At 44.4% G+C, this 23082-nt stretch overlaps 1 protein-coding gene across 1 annotated transcript in view; it reads right to left on the bottom strand.

Annotated features, from left to right (window-relative positions):
• Positions 1-23082, bottom strand: part of LOC143774813 (extracellular calcium-sensing receptor-like) — a 49164-nt gene that overhangs the window by 6684 nt on the left and 19398 nt on the right. Inside the window, exons 3-6 of the mRNA XM_077262582.1 lie at positions 9427-9478; positions 7519-7543; positions 7434-7438; positions 2086-2377 (exon numbers count right to left, since the gene is read on the bottom strand). Coding sequence (XP_077118697.1) covers positions 2086-2377; positions 7434-7438; positions 7519-7543; positions 9427-9478 — 374 coding nt within the window. The remainder of the gene's footprint in view (positions 1-2085; positions 2378-7433; positions 7439-7518; positions 7544-9426; positions 9479-23082) is intronic.

Genomic DNA, 23082 nt, shown 5'->3' on the forward strand with positions numbered 1-23082 from the left:
GAAATGAAGATTATGTGGCAATACTGAAGCAACATCTCAAGACATCAGCCAGGAGGTTAAAACTTGGGAGGAAATGGGTCTTCCAAATGGACAATGACCGAAAGTATACTGCGAAAATGGTAACAAAGTGGCTTAAGGATAAAAAAGTTAATGTTTGGAGCGGCCATTACAAAGCCGTGATCTCAATCCTATTGGAAATTTATGAGCAAAGCTGAAAAGGCCGGTGCGAGCAAGGCGGCCTACAGACCTGGATAGTTACACCACTGTTGTCAGGAGGAATAGGTCCAAATTCTGACCAACTATTATGAGAAGCTTGTGGAAGGACATCCGAAACGTGTGACCCAAGTCATTCAGTTTAAGGGCAATGGTACTAAATACTAATGAAATGTCTGTAAACTTTGCAGTAATTAATAAAAATGCCTTAAAACATTCTCTCATTATTCTGGCATTTGGCAAATATTAATAATTATGGTAATCCTAGTTGACCTAAAACAGGAAAGGTTTATTCTGATTTCATGTCAGATATTGAGAACAACATGTAGATGTATCTTTTTACATACTGGATGTTAACTTCTAGTTTCCACTGTAACTACATCAGTACTGCCTCTATGTGCTAGAATATAACTACTATAATACTGATCCCTATGTACAAGAATGTAACTACTATAATACTGCTCCTATGTACAAGAATATAACTACTATAATACTGCTCCTATATACAAGAATATAACTACTATAATACTGCCCCTATGTACAAGAATATAACTACAATAATACTGCCCCTATGTACCAGAATATAACTACTATAATACTACTCCTATGTACAAGAATATAACTACTATAATACTGCCCCTATGTGCTAGAATATAACTACTATAATACTGATCCCTATGTACAAGAATATAACTACTATAATACTGCCCCTATGTACAAGAATATAACTACTATAATACTACTCCTATGTACAAGAATATAACTACTATAATACTGCCCCTATGTACAAGAATATAACTACTATAATACTGCTCCTATGTACAACAATATAGCTACTATAATACTGCTCCTATGTACAAAAATATAACTATTATAATACTGCCACTATTGCACAAGAATATAACTACTATAATATTGTTCCTATGTACAAGAATATAACTACTATAATACTGTCCCTATGTACAAGAATATAACTACTATTATACTACCCCTATGTACAAGAATATAACTACTATAATACTGCCCCCTATGTACAAGAATATAACTACTATAATACTGCCCCTATGTACAAGAATATAACTACTATAATACTGCCCCTATGTACAAGAATATAACTACTATAATACTGCTCCTATGTGCAAGAATATAACTACTATAATACTGCTCCCTATGTACAAGAATAAAACTAGTGTAATACTGCCCCTATGTACAAGAATATAACTACTATAATACTGCCCCTATGTACAAGAATATAACTACTATAATACTGCTCCTATGTACAAGAATATAACTATTATAATACTGCCCCCTATGTACATGAATATAACTACTATAATACTGCCTCTCTATATACAAGATTATAACTACTATAATACTGCTCCTATGTACAAGAATATAACTACTGTAATACTGCCCCTATGTACAAGAATATAACTACTATAATACTGCCTCCTATGTACAAGAATGGAACTGCTATAATACTGCCCCTATGTACAAAGATATAACTACTATAATACTGCTCCCTATGTACAAGAATATAACTACTATAATACTGCCCCTATGTACAAGAATATAACTACTATAATACTGCCCCTATGTACAAGAATATAACTACTATAATACTGCCCCCTATGTACAAAGATATAACTACTATAATACTGCTCCCTATGTACAAGAATATAACTACTATAATACTGCCCCTATGTACAAGAATATAACTACTGTAATACTGCCCCTATGTACAAGAATATAACTACTATAATACTGCTCCCTATGTACAAATATATAACTGCTATAATACTTTAGTTTTGTTGAGATTTGCTTGAAAAGTTGTATCTCTATATTATCAGAGTTGATAAATGAAGGTGTTACCTGTGGATACCTATAGAGCCCCAGAATATGTGCGAGGAGAATCGAATGAGTAGAGACGGCCGGACCAATAACTGCAGTGAGAGGAATTTCTGGGGTACATCTGTAGTTGGGGATGGCTAATTGGGTTCCTGTTAACACTTGCAATGAGCTTCCTAAGTCCAGATGCAGAACATCACAGGAATCATAAGCTTTAAAGCCCAGTGTGACATTGTGCAGAGTATCTGGGTCTTTGTTGATCTCCTCTATGGCATACATCATGGCCTGCAGCTGTTGATAGCTCTCAAAATGAAACCTAAAATGCAAGACAACAATTAATTAATCATGTTGATACACCAGCTACATAAATCTTTGGGACAACGTAAGCATTTACATGGTGTATGGACTCAAAGCAGTAGAAAGAGCTCAAAATTTCAAAAGATTGTGCAAGAACTGTAGGGAAGTCCCATTTGCTTCACCAAATTATGCTAAAACTGTGTTTCAGTGGCAAATCAGAAGGCCAGATTTCTACTTAAAAATCTTTAGGCTTATTATTGGAGTGCAGCCATGAGGTTCAATTAGGTCTTTCGGCCTTCCGGTTAATTGTTAAATTTGTGATGTTATAACACAGTGGAATTCCACTCTACTCATTTTGCAGCAACGGTGGTAGCAGTGTCGAGTCCTGTTGGAGTATGTCCTTTTGACATAGCCCGTGCCAATGCAGTAAGGACATGGTGCAAATCACGCTTGCGGAGTGGGTGTAAGGGCTTGAATCCATTTGCGAGAAACACGTCCGTGTCTCACATGTGGAAACCAAGCTCTGGTGCCGGCACTTGGGAGCGGAGTGTGCGGCCGCATAGGAACACATGGAGCCGCACGCTCCGCTCTGGAGTGCCGGCACCAGAGCTTGGTTTCCACATGCGAGATACGGACGTGTGCCTCACATGTGGAAATGAGCCCTAAGGAGGAAGATCGGACTGCGAGTACCTGTGCCAGACCAGATCCGGAACTGCTGAGGCTAACTCCCATGTTGTTCGAGGGAAGGCAAAATGGCCTGGACTGGTTCCCTGACCCAGATGGGGGTGCGGTTATAAGTAAAAGCACATTCAGTTTCGTGGCACTTTCCCGCCAGCGCTGACAGAGGCAAGGAGCGTGTGCAGCGGGCTCTGAGGGGTGCGCAGCCAGGCCGCAAAGACATGCGACTTATCCGATGTTGGGACGCTGCTGCAGCCCAACTCAGTAATAAGGAAAGCCGGGAGCCCTGTTCAGCTAAGCGTCGCACTAGAGCCTAACAGCCATGGCAGAGTTCACTACTGCCCTCGTCGCCCGACCGTTGCCTACAGGACCTTTTTGGAGAAATGTTGCACCAGCTGTTATCGTCACTACATACTTCGCGGGAACAGGCAGCGCGCAGCACAGAGAGAGAAGTGCAGTGCGCCCAATAGCTGGCAGAGATTGAGGTGCCATGTGCATCTTGACCGTGAGTACAGCGCACGTGCCACAAAGAGAGAACCGAGTAGTAGACAGAATTTTGCAACACTCACCTTACCAGCATATACCTTCCCACCCACGGGAGATTCTGATTGTGCTGCGGCCTTGTTTGCTCCAGCTGCATATGTCCATGGACTAGGGGCTCAGCAGAATGTACCAGACACCGACTGCTACCACCAGAAGACGGACCACCGTTACCAGCTGAATCTTCTTGTACAAGTACCGCGCCAGCCGTTGTTGGTGCTATTGATATCCCATCAGAATTCACAGCCTGGGGAACTACTGCCACATTAAGTGATTTACAAGAACTGCCGTTATATGATTCATTGTTCCTTAACTCTGCATATCCTTTACAATTGGACTGTTATTCTCCCCATTTAACCCTGCACCTCCCTGCAAAGAGATAACCCCCGTTAAATTAAAACTGCTATTTGTCAACCCTTGCTCTGCCTTCTTTCTTTCACTGCATCCCGCAACCTGCTTACACTGGCACAGGTGAAGAACGTGAAGAACCTCTGCACCCTTTTGCACAGTTTAAAAATGGCTACTAAGATGGTTTGCGCTGACAATGCCATCATAAGCATCACTATTCCGGTCATCTACATGCTGGAGCAGACTTTAAATAGCCTGCGTGAGGAGGTGGTGATCCCAAGGAAGAGGTGCAACCAGAGAAGGATGTAGAAGGGATAATGGAGTGCCCGCCAGGACTGTGGGGTACTCGGTACCGGGTCAGTTCTCAAAGGGATGCGTCACGGTGACAGTGACCCGGTCCGTGGCCCTGGACATCCAAGTAAAAGGGAAAGGTCTTTAAAGGGATTGTTAAATAAAGAATAAAGTTTGTTCGTGACACCACCTGTGGTATTCGGTCAGGGATGACCGACGCTGCTTAAAGGGGTCCATTGGGGTGATGTTATGGCAGCAGGGATGGTATGGCTTCCCACAGGTGAAGCTGGGTCCCCAGGGCTCCCGGTGTGTAGATGAAGATGGTGCAGTGCCAGAAAGAAGTAGAGGACACAAGGTGGAAGTCTCTTTCCCTTTTTACTGGTGCAAGGCAGCCACAGTCCAGGATACTGGATCACAGGTACTGGTATGGTCCCGCCGACTTGGAAGAGTCTCAGGAATCCCCCTAACCAGGTGGGGTTGGAAGCCTTCCACTACACGCTGGTTTGTAGTCCCTTGCTGCTTTAGGCCTCACACAAGGTCCTCACTTCTCTGTCCCCCTCTAGGTAGGACACTACCCACATGGCAGGTAATGCGAGCCTTTTTACAGTGTCTCTCAAATGTCACCAGGCTCTATGTGTTACTGTGCCTTCAGGGGTGAGTGTTGGACAGAAGACTTGAAATCTGCTGTCCGCCAGTTTCTGCTGTGGGGCATGAAGTTACCCCCACAACCTTGGTCTTCCATCTACCGGTATCTGCGCTTAAGCATGGAGGAAGCTCAGTCGAAGCTTCCCTCCAGCTCTTCACTCTCCTTTGCTTCTCTTCCTCCTTCACGCTCTCTACAACTTGTTCTGTTCCTTTCTCTCCTTTCCAGGAGCTGCAGAACTCTGCCTGCATGGCCCCTGCTTTCCTCACAGAAACTGCAGATCGTCTGCACAGCCCCTTCTTTCTTCTCTCAGACTCTCTGACAGACTGTCTCTCAGAGACCAACTGACTGACTTTTCCTCCAGCCAGAATATATATAGGGGAGCCACCCACAAACTGGATCAGAGCTCCCCCTCCTGGCCTGGAGTAAGAACATGTTGCATGTTTGTGATTCCTGTTAAAGGGATCCTTCCTCGCTTCCAAGCATGGCATCACCCTCCCAGGGAGGAAGGCAATACCACTGTAACAACCGGTTACCTGGGGTGTCACAATAACAATATCTCAAATTTCCGGACTGTGGTCACTCAGGAGGGTGCCATAGGAGGGTGGCTTACGGCGATCCAGGGGGGCTCAGGATGCCAGACAAACTGTTACTGAAAGGAACACAGCAAGCCCCATTCAGCATAATTAAAGCAGCATGAGGTCAAAGAGTATATTTAGCCATAAAATCAATTTTACTAACATAAATAAGCATAAAAAGGTGCCAGACAGAGTATCTCTACCAAAGCAGGAAAATTGTATGCCACACATTTTTTAGACCAGTTAATGCACCAGCAGAACAGAGTACAAGTCTACGACTGGAAGACTTGTGAATGACTGGAGTGGATGGTGCAGGATTATCTGCAGCTTAATATTAATGCCATTGGGGGTTTGGACCCTTTCACATTTTGATCTTCAAAAATGGAAGATTCGCCTGAGCTCGCCTGTCATGCCTTTTGTGGTTTTGTCATACCCAGCAGCCAGCGTTATCTTCAGCGCTGCTGGTGGTGTCCTGACGTAGAAGCACATATGGTTTTCCCCTCAATGTGTAGACCACCTAACTTTCATTAAAATGAAAAAGTCTTGGATCTCCAATGACTTTTGCATCCCAGTTACATTGGGCAGATTAGGCGATGGTGTCGTTTTTAATGTCATGAATTGATCTCGCATTATTGCAGACTATGACACCTTTTTGGTGTCTTCTGTGACTGCTGTGGCTACTGCTGCTGATGTTACAAACAATTTTTTGAAATGTCGTGACTCCAACTTGGGTCTCCATCTGGTGGGATGCCTGTAGTAGAAGCATATTATAATATTTCTACTCTGTGGAAATTGATGCCACTTTCGTGGTGTGTGACAAATATTTTTTGAAATGTGCAGACTCCAAGTTCCCTCTGGTGGCATCTGGTGGGTTGCCCATGAAAGTAGGGCTCCCAGACAGGCAGGCCTGCACTTACTTTCAGTCAACTATCTGTGTTACTTTCCTTGCTTTTTTCTACCAATATTACTGTATGAAACTGATGTTTGTGTCATCTGAGTGTGGTTGGAATAAAAAAAATTTGTAGATGTTGCTTGAGGTATGAGAGCTTCCAGCTAAGAAGGCTTACACCACTCCCTTAATTACCAGGTCCTCATGGAAATTTCAATTTCAAGCTGTAAATGCTGGCCCAGACCTCATACCTCATGCATGGACCATGGCTGACTGCTGCTGTACCATTTGTAAATTTCTACTGTGGTCAATTGATGCACTTTTCTTTTCCTGGCCCCTAATTTTAGCTGTTTGGGAAGCTTTTTGTCACCACTTAAGGTTTTGTCTATGCATTTGGTTTTCCCTCCCATTGAATCTAATGGGATTTTGGTATGTTCATTGAAAAGTTCAGCAAACAGAGGTCCGTTTGGCGAATCCGAACCAAACCTTGAAAGGTTCGCTCATCTCGTCTCATCATTCATAACTATTATACATTGAACACGTTATTTGAGGCAATCTGTACATGGCAGAAGCAAAAACTAGACAGTCTATTTTTTTTTTCATTTTTCCTTTATTGTTGGCTCAAGGGGTTCTCCATTGTTTGCTTTTTTTTTTAAAAAAAAGGGTCAACGTGGTCTGAAAAAAATAATAAGTTACTTAGCTCTTGAATGCCCTTCCATACCACTATGTCACTGCTCATGAACCTTGCTGGTTTTCTCACTTTACCTTCTGGAGTTTAATGTCACATGACCGCTTCAGCCAACCAGCTGCCAATGACTGGCTGCAGCGGTGTCACTCCATATGAGATGGAGGAAAACGAATCTCAGCTCTTTCTGGTAGTTTTCTCCAGAAAAACTCTAGCGCTGCAGCGAATCAATGATTGGCTGTGGCAGTTTTGTGACATATACCGCAGAAGAGGAAGCAAGAAGACTGGCAGAGGACAAGGACAATGATGTGCAGGAATGGAGTTAGTCCAGTAGCGAGTATCTGGTTCTTTTTGGTACTGCAAGGCTATAAAATGCCCTAGTTGATGTCAGTGGATAATTATGACCCCTTAAGTAACCTTTACCTTGCCTAAAAACAAAAAAAGGAAATAAACAATTGGATTATGTGAGCAAGTAGAGCATCCGGAGTAAAGAGGTTAGATGACAAACCTTGCCGCCTTGCTCTATATGGGTTCTAATGTCACAAAAATTAATATTATAAAAATATAAATAAACAGTTTGGACTTTATATTAGTATTCCCCATACCTGTCAGTGTTAAAAATCAGCAGGTGTCCAGGGGATATTTACCAATGTGCATGAGGAAGACCTAGCTACACATGCTGATTCTAGCCTTCATAAAGGATCTTCGTGAAGGTTATTTTTTACCCCAATTATATTGAAAGTTTCATGCACAGGAGATTTGATAGTGATGGTAGCATAGATACTAACTTTTCATGTAGCTAAACGATCTACATTTTAATGAAATGTCTACTGTCAGTGTTGACCTTGGTCCCATGTGTCTTGTGCACGACTAAGGGCTTTGCTGCCAAACATGCTACAGTTTCTATTTTATTGATGGATCCACCTTGTTTTAGACCATTACCAATAAAGAATTTGGTTTTATTACCGGATGGCCGTGCGGAAGAATGACCTGTGTTTTTCGTTTTGCAAGCTGTGCTCCTCACCATGGTTCTAGCACCCACCAGTCTTCTCAGTATCTTGGACTCTGTGACATGGTGAGCTCTTGACACATATTATTCTTATCTTGTGCATGATAGTGGACCATGACTGCAGCACAGGTCTTGTAGCCAAAGATCACCATATGACATTGCTAGATTGCAGCAAAGGGCAAGATAAGGGCACAATTGATCTTGCAAGGTAACACAATCCTGAAAAGCACAACTCAAAATATCGAAATGTCCTAATTTATTGTGAATAGTACTTTGCCATACACTTTAAGCCCATTCACTTCAATTATACTGTTATATAGCAGTGACATTCACCAACTTTAGGCCATGGGATCTTTATTGTGGGTAAATTTGGCAAGTAACCCTTGACTTGTTGGATTTGATATCCTAAATATCAATGTCAGCTTTGAGCCTTATGCTCATGGATCTGAATAATGGCATCATTAGGAAAGCAGAAATGGTACAGAGGTTGTTAAAGTCAAATTAAAGGAAACATATAGATATTTAGATTTTTAATAGGCAAAATGAATGAATAAAAGAAAGCCTATATAAGCCTCATTGACATTTTTGGTCGTAACTTCGAGTCATTCTCTAGAATACAAAGAATGATCTGTGGCGTTGAAGGATATCGTCGAATTGAATGGGGCAAATGTAGGCCCTAGCAAAGTATAACTTCCCAAAGTATAAAGATGAACAACTATTCTCTTCCTACTTCATCTAAAACCAATTAAACCCACCAGAGAAATATAAATTTGTAATAATTTGCAGTGATGTAGAAATTAATAATCGACAAATAGTCTGCAGCATGGACTGAGTATATGATTGGCACAAATGAGACCACATTTTGCTGATTTTTTTTAAATAATTAGTAAGTACAATTATAAGCATTTTATCTCAAGTTAACATAAATCTACATACCTTTCTTAATTTCCATCATGTACATCAAGAGACAAGCTTAAAACTCCTGAAAAAATAAGCATATTCAGACCTGCATCACAAAGCTACACCAAATTCCTACTTACATTGAGCAGGTGGTCCTGGGTGGTTTCTCCGTGAAGGATGTTAGGTGATAATTTGTGGCAAGGTGAAGAGGAAGCACAACTCCTAGCGTAATATTTCCTGGCTGTGAGAATCCATGAAGCTCTGAGATGTCCAGTCTACATGTCTGTCCATTGCAGTAGAGAATTAGGTAGGATATGGTCATGTAGTATAGGGCTCGGTGAAACCTGACCACCATGATTTCATTTGGCAAGTTCATTTACTCCTTCTATACGTGGCATCAGAATGGGACAAGTAGCTAATGAGTCATAAAACAATTTGATTCATTTCTGCCTAACATGGTTTTCTTCTCTTCCAGACTCCTATATTTCTTTATATCTTCCTACTTACATTGAGCAGGTGGTCCTGGGTGGTTTCTCCGTGAAGGACGTTAGGTGATAATCTGTGGCAAGGTGAAAAGGAAATAATAATGAGTAGATTTGGTCTATGACAATTCCAAATTTATTGAAACCTTCCAACCTATCAAAGAAGCCTTGCAGAAGAACATTTCAATGTAATTGTTCAGTTGAGGCAACCTCCGATGCTCAGAGTTGGCCGAAAGTTTCCATATCATTGACCATCATTGATCATTGACTTGTCTTGGAATTCAATAATTCAGTTGAGAAAGGAGTCAATGATGTGCCCCAAACTACACAATCTATTAATTTTGGAAATAAAAGTGGGTTCCTGTTTTCTAGCAAGAATATTACTCATTAAAGACATTGTTGGTCGTCTCTTCCATCAGTGTGACTTCCATTGAATGACAGCTGAGGCCAAGTACTTTGGATTGGGAATAGTTTTCAATAATCTGACCATAAGATCTTGGTTATATGATTAAGTGTATGATTTACTTTAGAAGTAGGAATGCTTTATATTATATATGGATGTATAACTTGAAAAGAGGATATTTATGGTGGTGGATAAAATTCAGTTGGCCAAAGAAGAAGCCACCTAAGTTGTCTAAAGCATACAATGTGGATTCTCGTGGAGTGTGTCGCCACCTTACTTCTTCTTTACATCCTCTTTTTATACAAAATCTCACTGTACTCAAGGGTTTCATATTAACTCCTTAGTCCTACTCTTGCCTTATTGTAAGTATTTTTAAGGGAGATTTATCTTTATGTCAACATCAGACAGAAGAGTTAAGGATTAATGGATTCTCTATGGAACAATTCATGTAAATCAAAGGTCTCTAGAAATTACATTACTCAGATGTCATGGTAAAGGATTTCTCAGCTGTGGTCTCTCAAGGGAAAAAGTCAGCAGGTGAGGTTTCATGTGAATGCAAATTTTCGGTTTCATTGAGATTTTCATCAAAATTTCAATTAAAAACTGTGGAAAATTTTCAGATATGCAATAAGAATGTAAAGTTAAGGGAAATGTGTCAAAATGAGAAAACTGGCTTCCTCACATGTAATACATTTACACAGAAGCGGACAGAGACAGAAGAGGCCCCTGTGCAGGAACAATATTTAGACCCTTTGCTGTCCAGTAGCTCCTCATAAGGAACAATTTCACCTGCTTCGGAAGTGTAAGTGAGTCCCCTAATCTCTTGGCACAGGTTTCACCAATGGTATGTTCCAGGGCCGGACTGGCCATCTGGCAATTCTGGCAAATGCCAGAAGGGCCTGTCCGATCTTGGGCCACCTTATCTGCTACATTGTTAACACAATCGGTGTTCTCAAGATACCCATACTGTTAAAAGTTGTGATGGAGCACACAGTTGCTGACTCCGTCACTTACCCAAGCAGCCACGGGTATCATTAGAAATATTTGGTCTTGTAGAAAATCTTCCTTTCCTCCATCCAGGGTAATATTAGTAATATATCCCATCTGGTGCTTGGGGATGGGGACAACATTGGCCTGTGTGACTTCAATTGCCAGGGCTGAATTTTGGCCCCAGTCCGTGCCTGGTATGTTCACCACTGCATTTACTACGTAACTGTACCCTGTAAGGTTTGTTACAGGGAACTTATCAATAGATTCATGCTGCCTGCCCAATCTATGATTGCAATAAGGTAGGTTTTTCTCTGAAATGCTCCAGTAGTTCAGAGAAAAGCTTGCCGGGAACTACAGGGAGGGACATAACCCATCCTGCTTTAGGTGATTGACAGGACTGTCCTTTTTTTACACACGTTATACAAGTGTCAATGAGCTGGAATGGAGAAGGGTGAATATGGCCGGGAGCCTTAATGGACTATTCGGGTCTCACCTTATAGTCCCTGGTCAGCTATTCAAACACTGTGGCATTTCAGAGGAAGACATGTCAGGCTCTAATCTTTCAACTAGTCTCTGGCTTATGTTGTCAGTGGTTTAGGAGAAATGCATTAAATGATAGGTTCCTCTAAAGGCTTCCTGTGTTAAAATGCAGTATATTTTGTGTGGCTCCTGATTGTAGAATTCTATGAAAAGCTAATGTATACCATTGAGTTAGGAAGTCAGCATCTCTAAAAGCTCTGTATAAAATGAAAAAAAAATCCAAATAAAACCCTGATGAAAGAGTTTAAACTTTTGTGTGACCACATGAAGCTCTCTGAGGAAATTTCCCTAACCACAACATAAGTCTGAATTGGTATTTAAGCCACCATAGAGCCCAAAACACTTGTCACAATTCCTCCTCTCAGTGTGGAGTGTGGCAACTTAGGTGTCCAATCTGCTGATGAATTGCCTGGAACAGGCTGTCAAGAGAGGTGGTGAGTTCTCCTTCAATGGAAATCTTCAAACAGAGGCTGGACAGACATCTGTCTAAGATGGTTTAGTGAATCTTGCATTGAGCAGGGGGTTGGACCAGATGACCCTGGAGGTCCCTTCCAACTCTAACATTTTATGATATCTAGGCAGTGCTAACGGAAGAAGCCATGGCATTTTCACATGGTCGGGTGCAATAACTATCAATATTTGGGGTTATAAAGAACTTTACACTTTGCTTAATAAAGAAGCAATAGCTTTTTCATCAGCCATCCAAAAATGATTCATTTAATCAGGGTGACAAAAAAAAGTGATGACTTCTCAACTAGAAGTGAAAAAATGATTCCTTTTTTTCATATCAGCAACTGGTTTTCTAATCACAAAATGATTACGCTATTACAAAGGCTTTTTATCAAACTGTACAAAAATAATCACCATTTATTGGAGCTAAAACAGATGCACTGATTTTGAATGTGAAGAAGTTATGGCTTCTCAACCAGAAATTAAAATTAAATTTTTTCTCATTTTAGGGTCTGCAACTGGATTGCTAATCGCCAAATGATTAGGCAAATACAAAGGCTTTTTATTAATTTGTCTAAAAATGATCCCCTTTTTTTTCTGGAAACAATACTGGAGAACTAATCGAACATGCAGAAACAATGAGTTATTGTCACCGAGCTTTTCACAAATTTGACTTATTTATAGAACTGATTCTTAAAGGGAAATCAAGCAGAATGTTTTTCAGCATCAATAGCAATATCTAGCTGTTAGGGCTAGCAGAACGCACCGAGCAAATAGAGATGTTTTTATTGATATTGGTGCGTTCGCAGCCCGGGGTCCACCGTGCAGGAGTACCTGCTGCTAGCAAACGGCGGCACTATATGGCGGTATGGATTAACTCAGTTAATTCACCAAGTAGCCGTGAAAGCAAAGTACTGTGCCCTGTTAGACTTCACAGAGGCACAGGCTAACTGCCCAAACAGAGAGCAGTCAGTGGTCACGCATGCACACAAAACTCCTCGCCGGAGGTGCCAGCATTCTAGGGGCTTATTTCAGCCAGGTCCCTGAATACATACAAACACAAACTCCTCACCGGAGGTGCCAGCATTCTAGGGGCTTATTTCAGCCGGGTCCCTGAACACACTCTCACGTGACCACACTGGCGCAAAGCACATAACAAAGAACAATACTAGTGCATGGCTGTGCGGCCATGCGAGCCTTAAATAGTTGCAGCACGTACAGGACCTTCTTAGAAGGACCAATGAGAGGCTGCCACAGAGCGTGAGCACCTACAGGACCTTCCTGAAGGACCAATGGCCTTAGCTGCAGTATCTGATCATGTGACCCTCGATCTCCACTGAGAAATCTTACTCTGGGCATGCTCAGAACGAGAAAAGCAGGACTTAGTCCCAGAAGGGTCTGCTCGCCGCTGCCCAGCACTGACTTCAATGGCAGAAGCAGGAAAGGCAGCAGTAACTCTTTGTACAGAGTCAGACTGAGCGAGACGCTGGGACCGATGTCTCTGCTGAGCAGGCTCCACTACGGCAGGAGAAGAATGGGAGACCGCAGCGGAAATGGCCCAAGATTCCCCCTGTGCAGAGGCGGGAACTCGACCCCTAACATTACCCCCCAGGGCCCCCCTCCTTGGGCCTCGCTACGTTAGAAGGCAGCAATGAGCTGCAGAGCCCGAATGTGCTCAGCAGGCTCCCAGGACCTATCCTCAGGACCGTAACCCTTCCAGTCCACCAAATAAATTTTTTTGCCACGAACCACCTTGCACCACAAAATAGCGTTCACCTCGTAGTCGTCCGTTGACGAATCCGATGTCCCGGCAGATGACTCAGAAAACCGGGACATGTATACGGGCTTAAGGAGGGGCACATCAAAGGTGTCGGTGATACCTAGGCGTGGAGGAAGGGCTAGACAGTAGACCACAGGATTAACCTGTTCGAGTTCCTTGAAGGGACCCAAGTAGTGAGGAGCAAACTTAGTTGACTCAACACGCAGCCTGATGTTAAGAGCGGAGAGCCACACTAAGTCACCAGGAGCAAAGGTCGGGGCAGGGCACCGATGTGCATCGGCGGAGGACCTCATTCTCTCCTTGCAGGCCCGGATGGCATCCTGAGTGTGGTCCCAAATGTCTCGTGCCTCCACTGCCCAGTCTGCCACCCTGGAGTCAGCAGAGAACACGGGCATAGGCACAGGAACCCACGGATGCTGGCTGTAATTAAGGAGGAAAGGAGTCTGACCGGTGGAGTCGGCTACAGCGTTGTTAAGGGCAAACTCTGCTCACGGTAACAAGGATGCCCAGTCATCCTGCCTGGCAGAAACAAAATGTCGTAAATAAGTGACCAGAGTCTGATTGGCTCTCTCATCCAACCCATTCTTCTCGCGATGATAAGCCAAGGAGAGATTTAACTCAATACTGAGTAGACGACAAAGCTCCCTCCAGAATCGAGACGCAAACTGGGGACCCCGGTCACTGACAATCTTGTCCGGCATACCGTGTAACCGAAAGATATGCTTGATGAACAAGGCTGCCAGAGCCCGTGCAGAAGGTAGCCATGGAAGAGGCACCAAATGAACCATATTGGAAAAATGGTCGGTGATCACCCAGATAATGGTGCAACTACGAGACTTGGGTAAGCCCACCACAAAGTCCATCCCGACCATCTCCCAGGGCCTGTCCGCCACCGGCAGAGGGTACAGCAACCTAGCTGGCCGTTGCTGAGGGGACCTGTTCTTGGCGCAAGAGACACATGCCCGAACATAGACTGCGACATCACGAGCCATATGCGGCCACCAGTATGTCCTCGCCAGTAACTCAGATGTCCTTTTGGAACCAAAATGTCCACCCACCCTGGATGAGTGTGCCCAAGAGAGAACCTCCAGTCGCAAACAGGATGGTACAAAAGTCTTGTCCGGAGGCACAGACTCTAGTGAAACCGGGGCCACAGTTCTCAGGCTCTCGGTGGGGACAATAAGCTGAGGCTCCTCTTCCTCCTCCACAGATGACACAACGGAGCGAGAGAGAGCGTAGGCACGAATGTTCTTCTCCCCAGAAAGAAAATGGAGGGTGAAATGAAACCGGGAGAAGAACAAGGACCATCTGGCCTGGCAAGAATTTAACTGCTGGGCTGTCTGCAGGTACACCAAATTTTTATGATCTGTGAAGACTTGGAAGGGAAAACAAGCTCCTTCCAAGAGATGTCTCCACTCTGAGAATGCCAACTTCATGGCTAGCAACTCCCTGTCCCCGATGGAATAATTCCTCTCTGCTGGTGAGAAGGTCTTAGAAAAAAAGAAGCAAGGATGCTTCCGACCTTGAGCATCCTTTTGGAAGAGGACTGCTCCAGCACCAACAGATGAGGCTTCCACCTCCATGATAAATGGCTTATCTACATCGGGGCAATGTAGGATGGGAGCGCTAGCGAAGTGTGACTTTATGGAGTTAAAGGCCTTGGAGACCTCCTCAGACCACAATTTGGGATTTGCCCCCTTCTTGGTAAGGGCAACCAAGGGAGCTACCAAAGTTGAGAACTGCGGAATGAACTGGCGATAATAATTAATGAACCCCATAAAGCGCTGCACCGCTTTAAGAGAATGGGGTTCCTGCCAGTCCATCACAGCCTGTAGTTTGGCAGGATCCATAGCCAATCCCTGGGCGGAGATGATATAGCCTAGGAAAGGTAAGGACTCCTGCTCAAACATACACTTCTCCAACTTGGCATAGAGGGAGTTTGTCCGTAGGAGGTCGAAGACTTTGCAAACATCTCTCCGGTGGGAGTCAATATCTGGAGAGAAGATGAGAATATCATCCAGTTAGACTATGACCAAGGTGGTGGGCATATCCCGAAAGATGTCGTTCACAAAGTCTTGGAAAACGGCTGGGGCATTACAGAGCCCGAAGGGCATCACCAGATATTCATAGTGCCCATCCCTGGTGTTAAAAGCCATCTTCCATTCGTCCCCCTCACGGATGTGAATCAGGTTGTAAGCACCCTGCAGATCTAGTTTAGTAAACACCCTTGCTCCCCAAAGCCTATCAAAGAGCTCAGATATCATGGGCAAAGGATACTTATTCTTAATGGTGATGGTGTTAAGACCCCTGTAGTCTATACATCGACGCAGTTCCCCATTCTTCTTCTGCACGAAGAAGAACCCAGCCCCAGCAGGTGACACTGACTTCCTGATGAACCCTCTTGCCAGATTCTCTTGAATGTACTGAGACATTGCCTCCATCTCCGGGAGAGATAACGGATAAACTCGACCCCGGGGAGGCTCAGCACCAGGCAAGAGATCAATAGGACAGTCATAGGGGCGATGGGGCGGAAGGGTCTCCACCGCCTTTTTGGAGAACACGTCTGCATAAGACCAATATTGCTTGGGGAGAGAGGATAGATCTGCGGGTACCTCTGTAGTCGCAACCTGAACGCACTCCTTAAGACACATACCCCCACAAGATTCACCCCATCCCAGAATTCTGCCTGAGGACCACTCGATTTGAGGAGAGTGGTACCGTAGCCAAGGTATCCCCAACAGGACCTCATCAATTCCCTCAGGAATGACGAGCAGAGATATAATCTCCTGATGAGATGGCGACATGGACAGAGTAAGAGGGATGGTCTGGTGTGTTATCTGTGAGGGCAGTGTTGACCCATTCACCACTCATACCGTTACTGGTTGAGCAAGCCAAGCATAACCAGGGGTATTGCATGACGTTGGGCGAAGGCAGAAGACATAAAATTGCCCTCCGCCCCGGACTCCACACAGAGCTCTACCGAGTGGGAGGATGAGCCTATAATAATTGTCCCCTTAAAGGACAATTTGGAGGCAAATGTCGCTGTGTCTAGTGTACCTCCACCTACTACCACTAGACGCTGATGTTTCCTCGACCGCTGGGGACATCTGGTGGCAAGATGTCCTGACTGCTGGCAAACATGACAGACCTTGAGTGCACAAGCAGTCCGGGACTTAGATCCCGCTCGTGACACTTCCATGGCCTCATGTGACTCAGGAACCATGACCGGAGATTCCAGAGGTTTGGCGAAGGTGGGAGCCAGCCGAAACCTCTGCCTACACTGGGCTCGCTCTAACCTCCGCTCGTTAAAATGGAGGTCAATTCAAGTAGAGACAGTTATTAACTCCTCCAGTGTGGCAGGAATCTCCCTAGTGGCCAGAGCGTCCTTAACGTGATCAGCCAGGCCCCTCCAAAATATGGGGATAAGGGCTTTATCCGACCACTCCAGCTCAGAAGCTAAAGTACGAAAGCGGACGGCAAAATGGCTGACCAAGGACACACCCTGAGTTAATTCCAGCAGTTGGAGCGCCGTGTCATGGGTGACTTGAGGTCCTAAAAAGACCTGTTTCAGAGTGCTCAGGAACAGCGGAGCACTCTGCACCATATGATCGCCATGCTCCCACAGCGGCGTAGCCCATTCCAATGCCCTGTCCGACAAGAGAGACAGAATAAATCCCACCTTAGCCCGCTCAGTGGGAAAACATGCAGCCAGGAGCTCGAGGTGAATAGAGCACTGACTCACAAATCCCCTACAAGATTTGCTATCTCCAGAAAATTTTTCGGGCAGCAGGAGGCGAGATAATGTCGGAACAAGGGTGGCAGTGGACAAGGTTGCTGCAGCCACACTAGCAGCCTGTACAGCAACTGCAGTAACATCCACAGCTGAGGTTGAGCTCTCGAGAGCCGCCAACCTACCCTCCAGCTGCTGGATATACCGCATGGATTGCTGAATGTCCGCCATTTACTAGCCAGACCCTGGCGCTAGTATTATGTTAGGGCTAGCGGAACGCACCGAGTAAATAGAGATGTTTTTATTTTTATTGGTGCATTCGCAGCCTGGGGTCCACCGTGCAGGAGTACCTGCTGCTAGCAAACGGCGGCACTATATGGCGGTATGGACTAACTCAGTTAATTCACCGAATAGCCGTGAAAGCAAAGCACTGTGCCCTGGTAGACTTCACAGAGGCACAGGCTAACTGCCCAAACAGAGAGCAGTCAGTGGTCACGCATGCACACAAAACTCCTCGCCAGAGGTGCCAGCATTCTAGGGGCTTATTTCAGCCAGGTCCCTGAATACATACAAACACAAACTCCTCACCAGAGGTGCCAGCATTCTAGGGGCTTATTTCAGCCGGGTCCCTGAACACACTCTCACGTGACCACACTGGTGCAAAGCACATAACAAAGAACAATACTAGCGCATGGTCGTGCGGCCATGCGAGCCTTAAATAGTTGCAGCATGTACAGGACCTTCCTAGAAGGACCAATGAGAGGCTGCCACAGAGCGTGAGCACCTACAGGACCTTCCTGAAGGACCAATGGCCTTAGCTGCAGTATCTGATCATGTGACTCTGGGCATGCTCAGAACGAGAAAAGCAGGACTTAGTTCCAGAAGCGTCTGCTCGCCACTGCCCAGCACTGACTTCAATGGCAGAAGCAGGAAAGGCAGCAGTAACTCTTTGTACAGAGTCAGACTGGGCGAGACGCTGGGACTGATGTCTCCGCTGAGCAGGCTCCACTGCGGCAGGAGAAGAATGGGAGACCGCAGTGAGATTCCCCCTGTGCAGAGGTGGGAACTTGACCCCTAACACTAGCATTATAAAATACAGTGAGCAACCAAGAGATGTCTTGTGGTCAATAATGTACCAACATCTGGCCTATCAAGTAAGTTACAGTGTGCTTCTGCCTTCGCAACTTGTTGCAGCTCTAATGCTGGCACAGGTGAACATTGTGAGCGAGTAACAGACAAACACTTCACGGAGCAGCTCACACACCTTAACCTGGTAGTGGACAAATTGAGACTCTATTTCAGAAGTTCAAAAAATTTACCCATTTTGATTTTATAGCAAGGATCAAAGAGTGTCACTATCCAATAGTGATTAATTGCTTCTAGTTAGTATGCCTGTCCTCCCAAAAGCATTGCAACATAGAGCTTGCCATACATGCCAGCATGATTAAGGGCACGATAGTTTCATTATCATAACCCCGCTTTGAGAGTTGGTTGTCATAATAACCAGTGTCATAGTCATCATCATTTTTGCTCTGACTCTCTGCCTCTTTCCCTGCCTGCACCAAGTCTATGTTCTCCTCCACTTATATTTGCTGCTGATTCTCCTCCTCTTCCTTGTCCAAATGTGATTATTTACTCCAAGACAAATTATATAGATGATTTTATGTATACCCCTGACTAATTTCGTCTTCTCCTCAATGGGCATTACATTCATACATCATTAAGATGCCAATGTTGGATTTCAAAATTAGCCATGCTTCAGTTTGACAGGAGCATGATGTGATCTGTCAATACTTTATGCTGTTCATGCAAATGTAGCAACATACAGTGGGGGAAATAAGTATTTGATCCCTTGCTGATTTTGTAAGTTTTCCCACTGACAAAGACACGAACAGTCTTTAATTTTAAGGGTAGGTTATTTTTAACATTGAGAGACAGAATATCAAAAATAAAATCCCGAAAATCACATTGTATACATTATATAAATTTATTTTCATTTTGCAGAGAGGAATAAGTATTTGATTCCTCTGGCAAACAAGAGTTAATACTTGGTGGCAAACCCCTTGTTGGCAAGCACAGCAGTCAGACGTTTTTTGTAGCTCATGATGAGGTTTGTGCACATGTCAGGAGGAATTTTGGTCCACTCCTCTTTGCAGATCATCTCTAAATCATTAAGATTTTGAGGCTGTCGCTCAACTCAACTCAGAGATTCAACTCCCTCCATAAGATTTCTATGGGATTACAGTCTGGAGACTGGCTAGGCACCTCCATGACCTTAATGTGCTTCTTTTGAGCCACTCCTTTGTTGCCTTGACTGTATGTTATGGGTCATTATCTTGCTGGAAGACCCAGCCATGACCCATTTTTAATGTCCTGGTGGAGAGAAGGAGGTTGTCACTTGGGATTTTACAGCACATGGCTACATCCATTCTTCCATTGATGTGGTGAAGTAGTCCTGTGCCTTTAGCAGAGAAACACCAACAAAACATAATGTTTCCACCTCCATGCTTGACAGTGGGGACGGTGTTCTTTGGGTCATAGGCAGCATTTCTCTTCCTCCAAACACGGTGAGTTGAGTTAATGCCAAAGAGCTCAATTTTTGTCTCATATGACCACAGCACCTTCTCCCAATCACTCACAGAATCATCCAGGCGTTCATTGGTAAACTTCAGATGGGCCTGCACATGTGCCTTCTTGAGCAGAGGGACCTTACAGGCACTGCAGAATTTTAAACCTCTATGGCGTAATGTGTTACCAATGGTTTTCTTGGTGACTGTGGTCCCAGCTGCCTTGAGATCATTAACAAGTTCCCCCTGTGTAGTTTTAGGCTGATCTCTCACCTTCCTCATGATCAAGGATACCCCACGAGGTGAGATGTTGCATGGTGCCCCAGATCAATTTTGATTGACAGTCATTTTGTATTTCTTTCATTTTCTTACTATTGCACCAACAGTTGTCTTCTTCTCACCCAGCATCTTACTTATGGTTTTGTAGACCATTTCAGCTTTGTGCAGGTCTATGATCTTGTCCCTGACATCCTTATCAAGTTTTTGGTCTTGCCTGTTGTGAATTCCTTTCTCGGACTCCCTCCTGTGGTCATGAATGGTACTTTGGTTAGTTCTGCTCTTGGACTCCCTCTGGTGGCTTTGAGCAGAACTGCTGGTCACTGAGGTTGGCTTTGTCATCTGCTCTCATTTATTGCTATGTTGGCTTCCCTATTTAACTCCACTCAGATCGTTACTTCATGCCAGCTGTCAATGTTTCAGTATTGGTTCAGATCTCTCTTGGACTTCTCTGAGGACCTGTCTACTCCAGCAGAAGCTAAGTCTTTGCTAGTTCATTTGTTGTTACTGCTTCCTGAATATATTTCTTAGTACTGCCAATTTCTAGTCCAGCTTGCTATCATGATATTCCCTTGCTAGCTGGAAGCTCTGGGGTGCAGAGTGGCACCTCCACACCGTGAGTCGGTGTGGGGAGTCTTTTTGCTTACTCTGCGTGGTTTTTTGTAGTCTTTTGTGCTGACCGCATAGTTCCCTTTTCTATCCTCTGACTATTTAGTGAAGTCTGGCCTCCTTTGCTAAAACCTGTTTCATTCCTGTGTTTGTGACTTTCCTCTTAACTCACAGTCAATATATGTGGGGGGCTGCCTTTACCTTTGGGGAATTTCTCTGAGGCAAGGTTAGGCTTCTATTTCTATCTTTAGGGGTAGTTAGCTCTTAGGCTGTGAAGAGGCGTCTAGGGAGAGTTAGGTACGCTCCACGGCTATTTCTAGTGTGTGTGTGATAGGAGTAGGGTTTGCGGTCAGCAGAGTTCCCACTTTCCCAGAGCTTGTTCCAATTACTAGTTTGCTCATCAGGTCATTCCGAGTGCTCCTAACCACCAGGTCCATAACAGTACAGCTGGCCAACAAAGTGTTAATGCATTTCAAAAGAGGGATAAGAGAAGTTCTGAACCCATTTTTTTTTCTCTGCAGTGTGTTTTGTCTCTCTTTTCCCCTTAATCTCTGGGTGGTTCAGGACTCAGGTGTAGATATGGATATTCAAGGTCTGTCCTCTTGTGTGGATCATCTCACTGCAAGAGTACAAAGCATTCAAGATTATGTAGTTCAGAATCCGATGTTAGAGCCTAGAATTCCAATTCCTGATTTGTTTTCTGGGGATAGATCTAAGTTTCTGAATTTCAAAAATAATTGTAAACTGTTTCTTGCTTTGAAACCCCGCTCCTCTGGTGACCCCATGCAGCAAGTAAAAATTATTATTTCTTTGTTGCATGGTGACCCTCAAGACTGGGCGTTCTCCCTTGCGCCAGGAGATCCTGTATTGCTTAATGTAGATGCGTTTTTTCTGGCACTTGGATTGCTTTATGATGAACCGAATTCAGTGGATCAGGCAGAGAAAATCTTGCTAGCTTTGTGTCAGGGTCAGGATGAAGCGGAGATATATTGTCAGAAGTTTAGAAAATGGTCTGTGCTTACTCAATGGAATGAGTGTGCCCTGGCATCAATTTTTAGAAAGGGTCTTTCTGAAGCCCTTAAGGATGTTATGGTGGGATTCCCCACGCCTGCTGGTCTGAATGAATCAATGTGCTTGGCCATCCAAATTGATCGGCGTTTGCGTGAGCGCAAAATTGTGCACCATTTGGCGGTGTCCTCTGAGCAGAGGCCTGAGCTTATGCAATGTGATAAACTTTGACCAGAACTGAACGGCAAGAACACAGACGTCAGAATAGGCTGTGTTTTTACTGTGGTGACCCCACTCATGCTATCTCTGATTGTCCTAAGCGCACTAAGCGGTTCGCTAGGTCTGTCACCATTGGTACTGTACAGCCTAAATTTCTTTTGTCTGTTACTCTGATTTGCTCTTTGTCATCCTACTCGGTTATGGCATTTGTGGATTCAGGCGCTGCCCTGAATTTGATGGACTTGGAGTTTGCCAGGCGCTGTGGTTTTTTCTTGGAGCCTTTGCAGTATCCTATTCCATTAAGGGGAATTGATGCCACGCCGTTGGCCAAGAATAAACCTCAGTACTGGACTCAGTTGACCATGTGCATGGCTCCTGCACATCAGGAAGATATTCGCTTTTTGGTGTTGCATAATTTGCATGATGTGGTCATGTTGGGTTTGCCTTGGCTACAGGTTCATAATCCAGTATTGGATTGGAAATCAATGTCTGTGTCTAGTTGGGGTTGTCAAGGGGTACATGGCGATGTTCCGTTGGTGTCAATTTCTGCTTCCACTCCTTCTGAAGTCCCTGAGTTTCTGTCGGATTACCAGGATGTATTTGATGAGCCCAAATTCAGTGTCCTACCCCCTCATAGGGATTGTGATTGTGCTATAAATTTGATTCCTGGTAGTAAGTTTCCTAAGGGCCGACTTTTCAATTTATCTGTGCCAGAGCACGCCGCAATGCGGAGTTATATAAAGGAGTCCTTGGAGAAAGGGCATATTCGCCCGTCTTCATCACCGTTGGGAGCAGGGTTCTTTTTTGTGGCCAAGAAGGATGGTTCTCTGAGACCCTGTATAGATTACCGCCTTCTCAATAAGATCACGGTCAAATTTCAGTACCCTTTGCCTCTGCTGTCTGATTTGATTGCTCGGATTAAGGGGGCTAGTTGGTTCACCAAGATAGATCTTCGAGGGGCGTATAACCTTGTGCGTATTAAACAGGGCGATGAATGGAAAACAGCATTTAATACGCCCGAGGGCCATTTTGAGTACCTGGTAATGCCATTCGGGCTTTCAAATGCTCCATCTGTGTTTCAGTCCTTTATGCATGACATCTTCCGAAAG

The sequence above is a fragment of the Ranitomeya variabilis genome, chromosome 5, assembly GCF_051348905.1.
Source record: "Ranitomeya variabilis isolate aRanVar5 chromosome 5, aRanVar5.hap1, whole genome shotgun sequence".
In the NCBI taxonomy this organism is placed as follows: domain Eukaryota; kingdom Metazoa; phylum Chordata; class Amphibia; order Anura; family Dendrobatidae; genus Ranitomeya; species Ranitomeya variabilis.